We start from the raw sequence: 13,522 nt of genomic DNA, 5'->3' as shown, positions 1-13,522 counted from the left end.
TATTTTTATGTATTAATATTAACACTAACAATTCAGTATTGATAATAGATGCTATTTATATTGCTACACAATTTTTCTAGTTTATTAAAATAAAAATATTTTGGTTAACTCATGGGAGGTAAATGGTCTAATCCAGTCAGTTTGGTAAATTTGGATTTTTAATTTGGTAATTTACCCCACAAAAATTATTTATTGCACCTGCTGATCCAAAACTGTAATGATATTTTTTTCTAATTTACACCCACCAAACTCATGAATATTGGCCATGTTCTCCATAACAGTATATTGCCAATGATTCTGCAGAGGTATGCACTGCCACCTTGTGGTCAGTTCCAAGTCGAACTCGAACCCAAGGAACCCGTTTTACCTTAGAATATTTTAATCGCACACATTCTCAGTAATAAACCTTCCAGACACCTTGGCTTATTCTGTTTCCTACAAGCGGATGCGTAGGTTTATTGTACCATCTGCCATTTTATGGAAGAGTATTTACTTGTTCTGGCATTCTCTAGAAATGTGAGAAAACAATTAATAAATCCTATTTGTGAAAAAAAGTGAAAAGGTACAACAGAATATTCTCTCATTGCGCTCCTCTGTATTGTGGGTGCATTAGCACTACACTTGGGAATTACATCTTGAGTCTCTCAAGTGTCAGCCAGTAGCCAAAGAGAAGATAAGATGTGTGAATCAACTTATTCCAGCAGGACTCTTCATTTACATTGAGCATAGACGTGAACACCATTCTGCACCGTGCCTTGTCTAAGCTTGATAGAAGCAATCTTGTGGAGCGGACTAGCCCTAAAAACGACAGTTGTTCTATTTTGAGGTAGAAGTTGTACATAACTATCATTCAAGTCAAGCTGTAGCATGTTCTTTGTGAAAATGGGCAAAATCTGGAATACCACATGGACAGTCTAGCAATCAACCACAGGAAATTGAATAGTAAATAATGCGCTCATTGGGAATTTGTCCTATACAAGCTACACAAATGGGAATTATGTGAACCATTTAACTGCTAAGATTTTTCTTTTCTTTTTATTTTATCAGAAGCTTTAATATGCATTCGCAAATTCACAGCTGTGAACTCAGTGGACAATGAAGCAGCCAGCAACTTTTTCCCAGCAACTATAGTTTGGCAGGGTTTTTAAACAGTAGCTATGACTCTACCAAATGTCAATTGAGTTAAAAACATATATTACTACTCCATCAGTGAAGTAGGCATCTGTTTTTTTTGGGGGGGCAATATGATATTTCAATTTTCACCCATATCCCTCCAACCCCTAAAGTGCAGATGGACAATGAAATGCTGGATAGAAGAACAGCAGGCAACAGCAAAGGGGTAGGATGTAGTGGCCAATCACCAAGTGTCAATCATCTGACCTAAATCCAATTGAGCATATATTTTTCTAAAGGAAAAACTGAAGTTGAAATGCTAAAAGCAAAAGCGAAATGTGTAGACGATTGTAGTCTTCTGCTTGGTAACTCCTCACTAAGGAGTCAATATAGTGTCATATAATCTCTGTATTATATTGACTGCAAAGAATTTGCAACAAACTATTAAAATGTAATACTTTGATGCACAATTTTTAATTTATCCCATTACCTTTAGATTCTTTAAGCATGGGTTGAATCCATACTACCTTATGAAGTCGCACTGCAGTATAAGTCGCATTTTTTAATTTCATCAGAAACCAAGAACTAACACATGTTAAAGTAAGAGTAAAATTGAGAACAACAGGCTAAATAGGCAACTGTTAACATAGGTTTTTCAGGTAATTATTGCCTAAAAAAAAACCCAACATAACAGGATGGTGGGAGACAAAAATGAATATATAAAAGTCACACATGAGTATTAGTCACAGGCCCAGCAAAACTATTAAAAAAGTATGACTAATAGTCCGGAAAATACAGTAACTGTAGTAATCAGGGCTCAAAGTTAGGCACTTCCTAATTACCAGGGGCCCGGAAAAATCTCAGAGGCAAGGAGCACATAAAATAACACGTACCCAATTGGTCAAGCGCATTAAAAAATACATATTTTGAGTTGGCAACACGAATTATACTAATATGCAGAGTAATAAGAGTAAATTGTAACCACCCCAATGCTGATTATTATTATTTTTTAAATATTTTGTTAGATATTTTTTTCCAAATACCAATCTAACTTTTCATTTCTTTGCATAATTTAATACATTTTTCTAACATTATCTCATCATACTTGACTAAGTTTCACATAACGAGCTACTATCTGCAATTGTCTAAAACAAGGCATAACAAGTATTATTTTTCTACATATAGTTACTTTGTGGCTATATTATAAGTGCTAGTTGTACACCAATTTTACTCCAAAACTCACTTTGCAATAATTTTGTCTTGCACAATTAAAACAAAAATACAGTTTGTTAAAATAAATAAATAAATAAAGAAATAAAAATGGCAGATTTGGATTCAACACTCCAAAAACGAATAAGTGATTGGTATCAATGTAACATTTGTCTCTGCTATGCAAAATAAATTGGGTGCACTTGGCCAAAGGAGGCAAACCTCAGGGTTTGCCACGGCTAAATAAGGAAACAAAGTTCATTTTTAGCCCTCTGTAATACCTTTACAGGTCGCCTGAATTGAACATTAATAGTACTATCAAACTGAAGCTGAAAGTCTGCAGTTAAAGCTTGTCTTATTTATATCAGTTCAATACTATTTTGGTGTTGTTTAGACCTGGAAACAATGAAAATTGTGTCGATTTCTCAATATTTATTAACTTGATTATATGTGTCACTAAACAGGAGAACAATGTGTAAATAAAACATTAACGGCTCTTACATTTTATAGTGTCTTTTAACCTTCAAGGGAGATAAAGTGCTCTTATGCTGTTGTCTCATGCACACAATAACATAGATAAGTAGCAATTGGAGATTTTTCTTTAAAGGATAAATTGGAAGGAGAGGTTAGTGATTATCACTCATATTAGACTTATATCACCTGTTGAGACTCCATAGCGTGGTGTGGTGCAGTCAGGCTTTTTCAAATTTTAAGTATTGTCTCGATAATATATGCCCTGAATTATGTTTGAGTTTTACGGCTAGTTATTGTCCACACATATCAGACTGACTTCATAAATATATAAAAACATTCACGCTCAGTTTTCCCAACAAGGTTACATTCTATCACTCTGCAGCATTGTAATTGTGGCTAAGTAAACCCTGAAATTATTCAATTATTTCAATGCATTTTTATCTTAAATTTGGTACTCGTTTGCGTTTCATGTCAAGAAATTTACGAGGGATATTCTCAATGACTTTGCGAAGTGGGAAATAGTGTTTTTAATGGACTAGGATAGGACTTTTGATGATGTTTAATTTTGTAGGACTACAAAATAATTAATCAAGATGTAAAATCATATTGTGGAAAAACAAACAAGAAAATATGTTTTGTCAGCAACATAGCAGAATCGGAAATTAACATGGCCCGTAGGAGAATGTTATTCTAAATGTCCTAGGAGGCTAACGGCGAGATAGCATTATTCAAGAGTGATAATTGCTGTAATATGGTTAAGAAACTACATTACCCCCAGACACACACACACACACACCCTTAAGGAATGGCCGAGGTATCAGATCGATACTTCATATCAGCAGACCATCAAAATCAGGTGACTCCCAAGTCGAATTTGGGTGCAAAAATATGTTATCGGGATGGACTACAGCAGGTAAATCTTAATATATTCATACACTGCACACACAGCTGTACGGCATAACATTAAGCTGATGGCCTTCATGTTAGGTGGGCAATGGGATTTAAGTAAACATATGATGGCATGGGAGAGTGAGGGCGCTGCTCATGAGGCCGGTGTCTGTGAGACTTGTATGGAAAGTCGATACTTCTTCAGGTGTATAATGCCGGGAAATGTGAGGACATGATGAATTGCGCGCCTATAAGTGTCTTCTGTAAGTGTGTACCCAGCTGTGGATGCCTCAAAGCCTGAGATTTTGTGTTGAAAGGTGTGTGATTTAAACCATAAATGTATGGTTCTTTGTGGATTCGAAACAGCATCTTAGCTCCCTGCTCTTCTGTGAGTGCCTCGACTGCTAAGTCATCCAGCTCACGATGTCCTGAGTGAGCCCCTCCCCTAACAGACCATCGTCATACGACCTCAGTCTCGGAACGGATTACGCTCGTATGTCGAGGTACCACTGTATGTATATGTATGTATGTATGTATGTATATATATATATATATATATATATATATATATATATATATATATATATATATATATATATATATATATATATATATATATATATACCGTATTTTCACGCCTATTTGGCGCATCGTTTTTTACGCCGCAGTGTCAGTAACGAGTGCTATTTCTGTATTTTAGACACACAAAGCACGCACCATTTCATTAGACGCATATATATATATTATATATGGATTAACATCTAAACGCAATAGCGCTGGCTACTGGAAGCAGCCTATTTCCGGGTTCCGGTGCGCAGTGACTGCTGGGAAATATAGTTCTTGGACGCTACACCCACACGCTAAAAACACGCTTTAAAAAGGCAACGGAAGCAAAACTGAGTTCGGCAGTGCTTTATTTTGACATTTTACAACTTACTCACGTCATCATCACCCACAAATCCATCAAAGTCCTCATTTTCTGTGTCCGAATCAAACAATTGCCCAAAGGAGTCTTCCAAAACGCTGGGTCCTGCGGTTGTAGTTCCAATCTAAATGATCATCAATTCCACACGATGAACAGAATTGTGAACGATCACTCATTTGATTATCGTGCAGGCAACACTGATGGATAACACAATTTGAGCTGACTTTGTGTGAATGTGATCGAGCGGCTGTTATTTGATTTAGGATCCAAAGTGACTTCACTTTCAATGACATTAACTTTATTTAATCTCATTGTGGGTATATCTCAAAAGGCATGTTTATACAAAAAAAGAATGCATCGTTTAATATTAATATACAGTGGTACCTCGAGATACGAGCTTAATTCGTACCGGGACTGAGCTCGTATGTCGATATTCTCGTAACTCGAACGTTTCCCATTGAAATGAACTAAAAACAAATTAATTCGTTCCAACCCTCTGAAAAAACACCAAAAACAGGATATTGGATTGGAAAAAAATGTTTTTAGTCTAATTCGTCATCTATTAACAAAGTAACACATAACTAGTGGTTTAATATTACTAAAATGTGTTTAATAGTACTAAAATTATACGGATTTCGAAGGGGTAGAGAAAGCGAGACGGACAGAGAGAGGGGTGGGGTGGGGGGATTTTGCACGGCAAACCGCTCATTTCATAACATAAACAAATTTAAATGAGCTTGGATTACGATGCAGACACACTCAAAAATAAATTTAATCTAACTTTACACTAAACTTAATTCTAATTTTGTATTAAAGTTTGATACCTTTCTTCTCCCGGGTTGGCACTATTTGCCCCGCCTCCAACCTGACTTTCACTATCGATGGGCTGTTTGCTTTTGTATTCCCTTCAAAATAATACGAAAATGATGCACACAAATGTCCTCACAATAGGATAACGCATGACCACTTGCCAACGAGAAGTAATATATACTCCTCGTATTAGTGATCGCTCCGCTATTCGTGCTGAGTGACGGGAAAAAAACACTGAAAAAAATGCAACGCTCCGTCCAGTGCTCGAAGATATCTGTTATACACGAAAGAGACGCGGCAAAAAAGACACTGCGCTAAAATCATAAACAGCCTCATGTCTTGGCCACCTGGCTTTCTCGTATCTCGAAATGTGTGTCTTATCTAGAGATAATTATTTGCTCGAAATTTTACTCGTATCTCGAAATGCTCGTATGTCGAGGTACCACTGTATTTAATGTTTATGCATTCAGCCCTTTGCTAAATGTACTGATAGGTTGAAAATGGGGTTTTCATCTCAACATAATCTGCCAACTATCAGCCCGGAGGTGAACAAAAGTGGTATGAGGTAAATAGTGTTGGTAATGAGGTTTAAATGTAGTCTTGCTGTCAAACAGGTGTGAAAGATAAGCGAACAGCATGTAGCACGCTTTCCAATGTGCACACACAGCTCATCCAAGCATGTCAAACCTGGCCGGATCAGCAGTCTTTCTTGATAATTATAAGGAGTGCATGCAGTGTAATTGCGCTGTGGTGACGTACGTGCACAATTAGCCACTGCACAGGTTCATTAAGAAAACAGCAAAGGTCTGACAATGTGAGTCGTTGCCTTGCCTTCAACCCACTACAATACTGACAGGGCAAACTGACTGTAAACCCGCCATTAATGAAATCTATAAATATATGAATGAAATTGGTATACATGTGTAATTGCTTTCTCTGTAGAAACATTGGGGGCTTAAATAGGCATTGTCTGTCCCTTCAAGTATCTAAAACTTCCATCCATTCATTCATATTCCGTACCAGTTGCGGGGGTGCTGGAGTCTATCGCAAGGCAGTCGGCAGGGGAAACCCTGAATTGGTTTGCAGCTAATCACAGTATCTAAATTTTTTAATTTTGCTATCTCTGCAATATCTGTTATATTGCCTGCCTTCATAAAATTCAGATTTACGGTGATTAATTAATTGTCTTTTTTTACGTTCTAAGTTTTTGTTATGCGTTGCGGATATCATTAACCGCATCTGCAAAGAATTTCACATCTGATCGTAATTGTGTGGACAGCACCTGTGTGCTTTGAATAACCCTCCAGAGAAAATGCACCGAGAACTGACAAGAATGGATAAGGAAAATTGGAGGTGGTGGGATATGATAAGACAAAAAATGGGGAAAGAGGCAGATATAAGGAGAACACAGAAGAGTGAAAACAAAATGGTATAGTGCGGAGAGAGAAGGCAGGATAATGAGCCCTACCTCTGACACATCCTCCTGTTTCTATGGAGACCAAGGAACCAATCCGGTGGCCTTGAGGAGGACTGTACTACTGAGAGTACGCAAGAGGGTGGAGAGGGGCGTACGCTGATGCGTAAAGAGGTAATACATCTTTCTGTAGCTCTCCCGCAGATTTTCAAGAGGCAGCCTCCCTTGGTCTTGTCTGGCATCACCCAGCATGCTTTAAAGCCGTCCATCAGACCATGTCGGTCCACCGCGCCCCACTCCTCCACCAGCATCACTAGATCCTTAGCAGCCCCCCCCTCCCAGCCGTCTCTTGGATGCTTCTTGTTACATCACACACACACCTCTCCCTTGCACCCTGTGTTTGTAAGCGGACGAGTGAGAGTGAACGTGAGTGAGCACCGTGCGCGCACGCCGTCCCGCCGTAAAGTCCCGTTGACCAGCATTGAGGCAGGATGGACAAACCAAGCGTGTGGCGTGCAGTGGTTAGCAGCACGGACCCCCGGCGAATTCGAGACCCGGGGTCCCATCCCAGCAGACCAGGCTCCGCCATCGGATACCGGCTGTATGACATGTGAGTAGTGTATTCAGCGGTCTGCGCGGCTAGACATTTCTCATTCATGGGGCCATCAGGCGAATCTAGGGAAGTGGAAGCTGTCCTCTGAGTGTAGTGTCAGTGCTGAGTCACGTATGGCATCCAGACCTTGTACTGTCCTCTCACGTTCCTTGGTGCCTGGTAAACAATGTTGGTCTTCCTGGGGAGGGGCTGTAAAATGGAACATTTTCTTTGGGAATCAAAGATTGAAGAATATATTACCCCCACACATGCCGATTCTAGTGTTGTCCTGAAGGCTGTTTTGAGAGTCCTGCGGACGATTGTTTTTTGAGTGTCTCGTTCCTGCGGAATATTGGTCATTTGTGATTTGACGTCCGTTCTGTGCGCATCAGTTCTTTGCACCTATAATATATATGTATATACATTGTATATATACATATCTATGTTTGTGTATTTGTGTGTGCGTGTGTGTGTCTGTGTGCGTCTGTGATTGTGTGTTTTCTGTTGCTCATAGGCCAACGTGTTATCTAAGTGAAATCCCTGTATTACAAAAATCTTGTGGCCACAATTGAATGGTTTTAGACATAAAGTGAAAAGAACACTTATCCATATATAAGCTCCATTTGCTTATTTTTATGTGAATAGAAAAGAAAATGCTTTTCATGCAGGGTTCGCTTACATCATGTAAACATCTGGTCCCTCAACAATCATGTAGCATGCACTGGGGTATGAGTGTTTGTAAATGTTCACACTCGTGCTTACCATCTTGTGCATAATGTAAAGCTAGATTACCCGCTCATGTCGCAATATAACAGCATAGATCAGTCATTTAAATAAAATTGGGACCTTCATGGGTCTCCACCAAGTCCTTCACAGTTAATGTCATTTGCAGTTTTTTTCATGCGTGCAGTCATTCAAGTTCCCTCAGTTTGCTTGATTAGAAATACCATTCCACTTTTTTTTCTCATCCACACACTGTTATGAGTTTTATTTCTTGCACCATTTATCTATTATTTTTCACCACAGGTTATGGGAGGACTATGGCATGTCCATTAGTGATTCTTTATTTATTACATAGTTAGTTTCGGACTGCAATCAATTGATTACACTTGTACGACACAAGATTGGTGAAAAAGGCCCCTTGTGGAATAGTTTGGAGTCAAGGGCTTGAACCCTGTTTTATTACCAAAAATGTAACGTGCTGAGGCAAAGTTCAGAAATGTGCAAATTGATTACTTTTGGTAGGATCTTTTTATATCCAAGGAAACAGAACATGGTAACGTGTTGGCTTTGCTTCAAGTGAAACAGATTGAGGCTCTCTGTGTCTTGCAAGAAGCAGTCTTTTAATCAAGGACAGAAGCAAGAAGAGCCTCTTCTATTGGAAATGTCATTTCATATTCTCTGGCCGACTCCTGTAGAATTCTAATGTCGAGCCTCAAACACTGGGAGGCTAAGGGCAAAAGTCCAGGGCTTAGTAGTTGGTTATCTCAGCCTTGAAACATGCTTCACTAGTCCATCCTGATGAGAGACCAACATTTTCCTGGCCAGACACTTTAAAATGTCTGAGTATATGTATATAATTGGCCACATATCATGGAACCAGGCCAGCAAGATGAGCTAAAAAAAACTCACCAGTACGTTTGGATGTACTATTTCAGTCTACTCTTATCAACTTGGCAAATTGTGAGACCATCCTGATGAGTAAGACGATGTTGAAGGAGAAATTAAGAAAAATATTGTTTGTTCTCTGAGGCCTTTATGCAAAATTGATTTGAATTTTATGTCAACCTGGTTAGAAATTGCGAATGTGTTTTTGTATTGCAATTGCAAAAACATTAAGAGTTTTCTTGCCTGTCCATCATTAATATGGTCCATTGCAGGAGGTTCTCCGTACAAATACGACCACTGGTCCACACCATACACATGGTTTTGAACATCCTAATCTAAAATCAGATTCTGTGATCTAGCCCATGACAACAAGAAGTTTGGATTTAATTGTACGATAAATTTGACCGCGCTTGATATTCTTATTCATTTTTGAGCAATCAGAAACGGTACGTGTCTTCAATTAGTAAATTGAATCTTTTGGGACCATTATGAAAAGGGGAATCAAAATTCCTGATATTTGTATTGTCTTTCTGTAACTAACATTCCAAAATTGAAACGTAATAAATTGAATAAGGAACACAACTATCCTGTCATTGGGACTATTTTACTAGTGTTGGTCATTGCACAGTCTCTCCTTTAATAGGACATCATGGGTAGCTCTCTGCAATTATAAAAAGTGTTTGTCTTTGTGTATACAGTGATTCAGATTAAATCCAGTTCAAAGTGCAGCCACCTCTGTCTTGCTTAATGTGTGAAAACATTGTGATGTCAATCTATCACTATCAATGCGAGTTAATGAGTTAATAATGGACATGAAACATGAGGATTTGACTGTCATTGTTGTGACATTGCCGTCAAGGTCTAATCTTCATCCCTGATTGCTAAACTCAAATTAATATAATTATTTAGTACATGATACGGTTATTGAACATTTGTGAGCTTCAATTACATTCTCCGAGTGTGTTCATGTCAGGAGACTCCAACGATCGGAATGCTGATTTCCTATGATTGGCTGAGAGCGACATAATTCATTGCTTCTGTTCAAATGACGCCAGCGCTGATGAAAATGCGTGCGTCACCACAGCTGACAGCACATTCTCCTTTTTTATCCAAGAGCCTTCATGTAGGAAATACTAAGCAGAATCGGTGCAAATATGCTCCAAATAAACCTCCACCACACTGAGTAGCCTTGTATAAGGCAGCGGCTGCATTGCGCTGTACCGCATTGCTTTCCCAGCACATGGGCTGGCACAGAGCCCGCTCTCAACACACATGGCATCAGTGCATGTGGGCAAAATGCTGCAGAGCTGGAAGTGAATCATTTGTTGAAACACGTCACATGCTGTGTGTATGTACGGCTCTGTCATCATTATAACCCTTTGATTCCCCCGCCCCTCCTCATCTGGCAGTTGCTCGGAGTGTTGGCAAACGTGACTACAGCTGACATGTCAGCTGACATATAGTCATTATTAGAAAACGACTCACCATAATCATTATTCATTCATAATTTACATTGTTGAAAGGATATCTGTGAGGATATGTCACTCAACTCAGAATTGACTAATACAGTCTTGTAAATTCAGCTCATTCCTTTACACCAATGGAATTCCCAAGACGAGTTTTTGTTAATTTTCCTGAAACTCAAACATGGCAAGTATTATTAACACTCTTTTTTGCTCATTTTAATCTACCTTTGATTGCTAGGAAATAGTTCAATGTGAATTTAAAGCTTCAGGGATTTCACTGAATGTTTTCACATCTCCATTAATTCATTTTTGATTCGACATTCAATTAATTCATCACACTTACCATAACTCCTTTATATTATTATTACATAGAGCTAATTTGTTTTTATTGATTGTAAAATGAGTGTCCGTTTAACAGCAATATTTTAAGTGAAAAACTCGCGGTGAACAAAGAAGGGGCGAAAAAAAAACAGTTAAACATAATCTATTGTTCCCTTCTCTTAACTGCATTGAAGGATGCAAGGAAAGCGTCTTCTGCAGTTGATTGATATCAATCATTCATTCATTTTCTGAACCGCTTTATCCTCAATAGGGTCGTGGGGGGTGCTGGAGCCTATCCCAGCTGACTCCAGTCAAGAGACGGGGGACACCCTGAATCGGTGGCTAGCCGATCGCAGGACACAAAGAGACACAGACAACCATGCACACTCACACCCATACCTAGGGGCAATTTAGAGTGTCCAATCAGCCTACCATGCATGTTTTTGGAACGTGGGAGGAAACCAGAGTACCCGGAGATAACCCACGTAGGTCTGGGGAGAACATGTAAACTCCACACAGGTGGACCGACCTGGATTTGAACCCAGGACCCCAGAGAAGTGAGGCGGACGTACTAACCACTCAAGCCGCTGGGTCACCTTTTTCCTAATATCAAAGTTAAATCTTTGTGCAAATTAGTTTTTTTTTTAATCACACCGTCTATAGCAGGGGTCCGGAACCTTTTGAGAGAGAGCCATGAACAATTAATATTTTTGAATGTTATTGCCTGAGAGCCATACTCAGAATTTAAATAAATAAAATACATGAAAATGTGGCCATTAACAAAACGTATCTGAATTCTTTTGACAGCATTGCTATGTTGTTGCTAATCAATGAGTATCAATGAGTAATTGCATGCAGAAGAATCTAATGAAAAGATGAATTATGTTTAATCGTTATTGTCAGCGCCTCAGTGCTCACACTCATATTGGTGCGTTTGGAACTCTGCTCTCTCACCAATGGTTTCCATATTTTAGCTCACAGGTTAGCGGAGAGCCATATGCACCCATCAAAAAGGCACATACAGCTCCCCAACCATAGGTTCCCTACCCCTGGTCAATAGTGTTATGTCAGGTACGAACAGTTCATTCAAAAAGAAAAAAAGAATGTTGGCAGAATGAGATCGAAGCTTTCACTTAATGCATTAAATGGCTCCTGACGAAGTGGTAATGTGGGTTGGAGAGCGTTGAGATGTAACTGCTGCTGCGTCTGACATTGCACACGACCAATCAGATGCCTGTTTATTTACAAACAAATCGATCCTTTGTCAATGAGAAGTCACGTCCCATTCACCCACTGAACGAAACAAGAAACAAAAGAACAATCAATTGAATGAATCTTTTTACTCCACTGTTTCTAATGATTCAGTATAATCAAGTGAACTTGTCCACCCTGAGTAGAGAACAAATCGTTCAGGCTATCATTTAGAAGATTGGATAATTTGTACTTTTTACTATTTGAAACATATTTTGTGGAAAATTTGGTGTCCCACACTTGCATCTCATGCGGCCCCTTGTATACATTTGAAATTGCGATCCCTGATTTGGGGCGATCGGTAGACGACACCCATAAACACTGGTTACACACCAGATTGAGTAGGAAAACATGAAAAGGCAAAACCTAACAACCACCAGGCCACTGTAAGCAGGTTAGAGAGGATCAAGAGGCTTTTTGCTTAGAAGTAAAGTTAGTGTCATCAAGTCCACCTAAACAGGGGACCACCGGTACTCGGATGATTCGCCTAAAGACGTTTCGCCGACGGACGTTTGACAGATGGACAGGTCGCCGAATGGACGTTCCACCGAACAGTCATTCGGCCGAACGGAGGTTTCGCGGACACGGGATTCGGTCGTATATAGAGGGTTTTTTTGCCTTATCGCGACATCATCGCGACATTTTACCGAGGAATTCACTTCCCTGGGCTCGGTTCTAATGTCCAAAGAGCTCCAGTATTTGTATTTGATCATTAAATGCTCTTTTAGGATGTATTTAACCTGATTGCTGTCATTTCACGGCTCGGTTCTGCTACATCTGCCCGCCCAAGAGTGCTTATTCCCGGGCTGACATGCCCGCCCAAGAGTGCTTATTCCCGGGCTGCCATTGACAGTAGACTAATAAATTGAGAGTGATGATCGGCAAAGGGAAATGAATCATTGATTTTTACTATAATTTGGACAACGCCGGCGGCGGGCCGGATTAAAAATCCTAACGGGCCGTATATGGCCCACGGGCCGAGATTGAAAAACTTGTACACACACGATCCGGGGGCGGGGCGAGCGCGCGAATCCCGTTTCCGCGAAACCTCCGTTCGGCCGAACCTCCGTTCGGCCGAATCACCGTTCGGTGGAACGTCCATTCGGCGACCTGTCCATCTGTCAAACGTCCGTCGGCGAAACGTCTTTAGGCGAATCATCCGGCCACGGGGACCACCCCCACACCCCATACTAACATGACAGTGATTTTTTGACATTTACTGAAATAGCTGGGGCTCTGGCTGATCCTTTACTCAGTTAGTTCACTCAGCATGTCATCTGCACACTGAAACATCAACAGCTGGGCATTTGTGGCGTTTCCCTTAGTGAAAATTTCAGCCATGTTCAAAGATGATCAAGCAGACTGGATGTCCTGCGCTCTCGGGTGCACGTCTCAGTGAGTTAAATTTTCCTCGGGGGACCTGCTAGTGCTGATGCATCAGAGGCTTGAAA

At 39.9% G+C, this 13,522-nt stretch overlaps 1 protein-coding gene across 4 annotated transcripts in view; it reads left to right on the top strand.

Moving 5' to 3' along the window:
* Positions 1 to 13,522, top strand: part of LOC144079760 (IQ motif and SEC7 domain-containing protein 1-like) — a 128,236-nt gene that overhangs the window by 56,196 nt on the left and 58,518 nt on the right. Inside the window, exon 1 of one of the 4 annotated variants that reach the window (XM_077608338.1) lies at positions 7,173 to 7,443. The exons of the other annotated variants lie outside the window; for them this stretch is intronic. Coding sequence (XP_077464464.1) covers positions 7,325 to 7,443 — 119 coding nt within the window. The 5' untranslated portion in view covers positions 7,173 to 7,324. Of the gene's footprint in view, positions 1 to 7,172; positions 7,444 to 13,522 lie in introns of those variants that run through there. 4 annotated transcript variants of the gene reach the window in all.

The sequence above is a fragment of the Stigmatopora argus genome, chromosome 1 (genome assembly GCF_051989625.1).
Source record: "Stigmatopora argus isolate UIUO_Sarg chromosome 1, RoL_Sarg_1.0, whole genome shotgun sequence".
NCBI lineage: Eukaryota > Metazoa > Chordata > Actinopteri > Syngnathiformes > Syngnathidae > Stigmatopora > Stigmatopora argus.
Note: the sequence above shows the minus strand (reverse complement) of the source record. Positions and strands in the feature narration are given on the sequence as shown.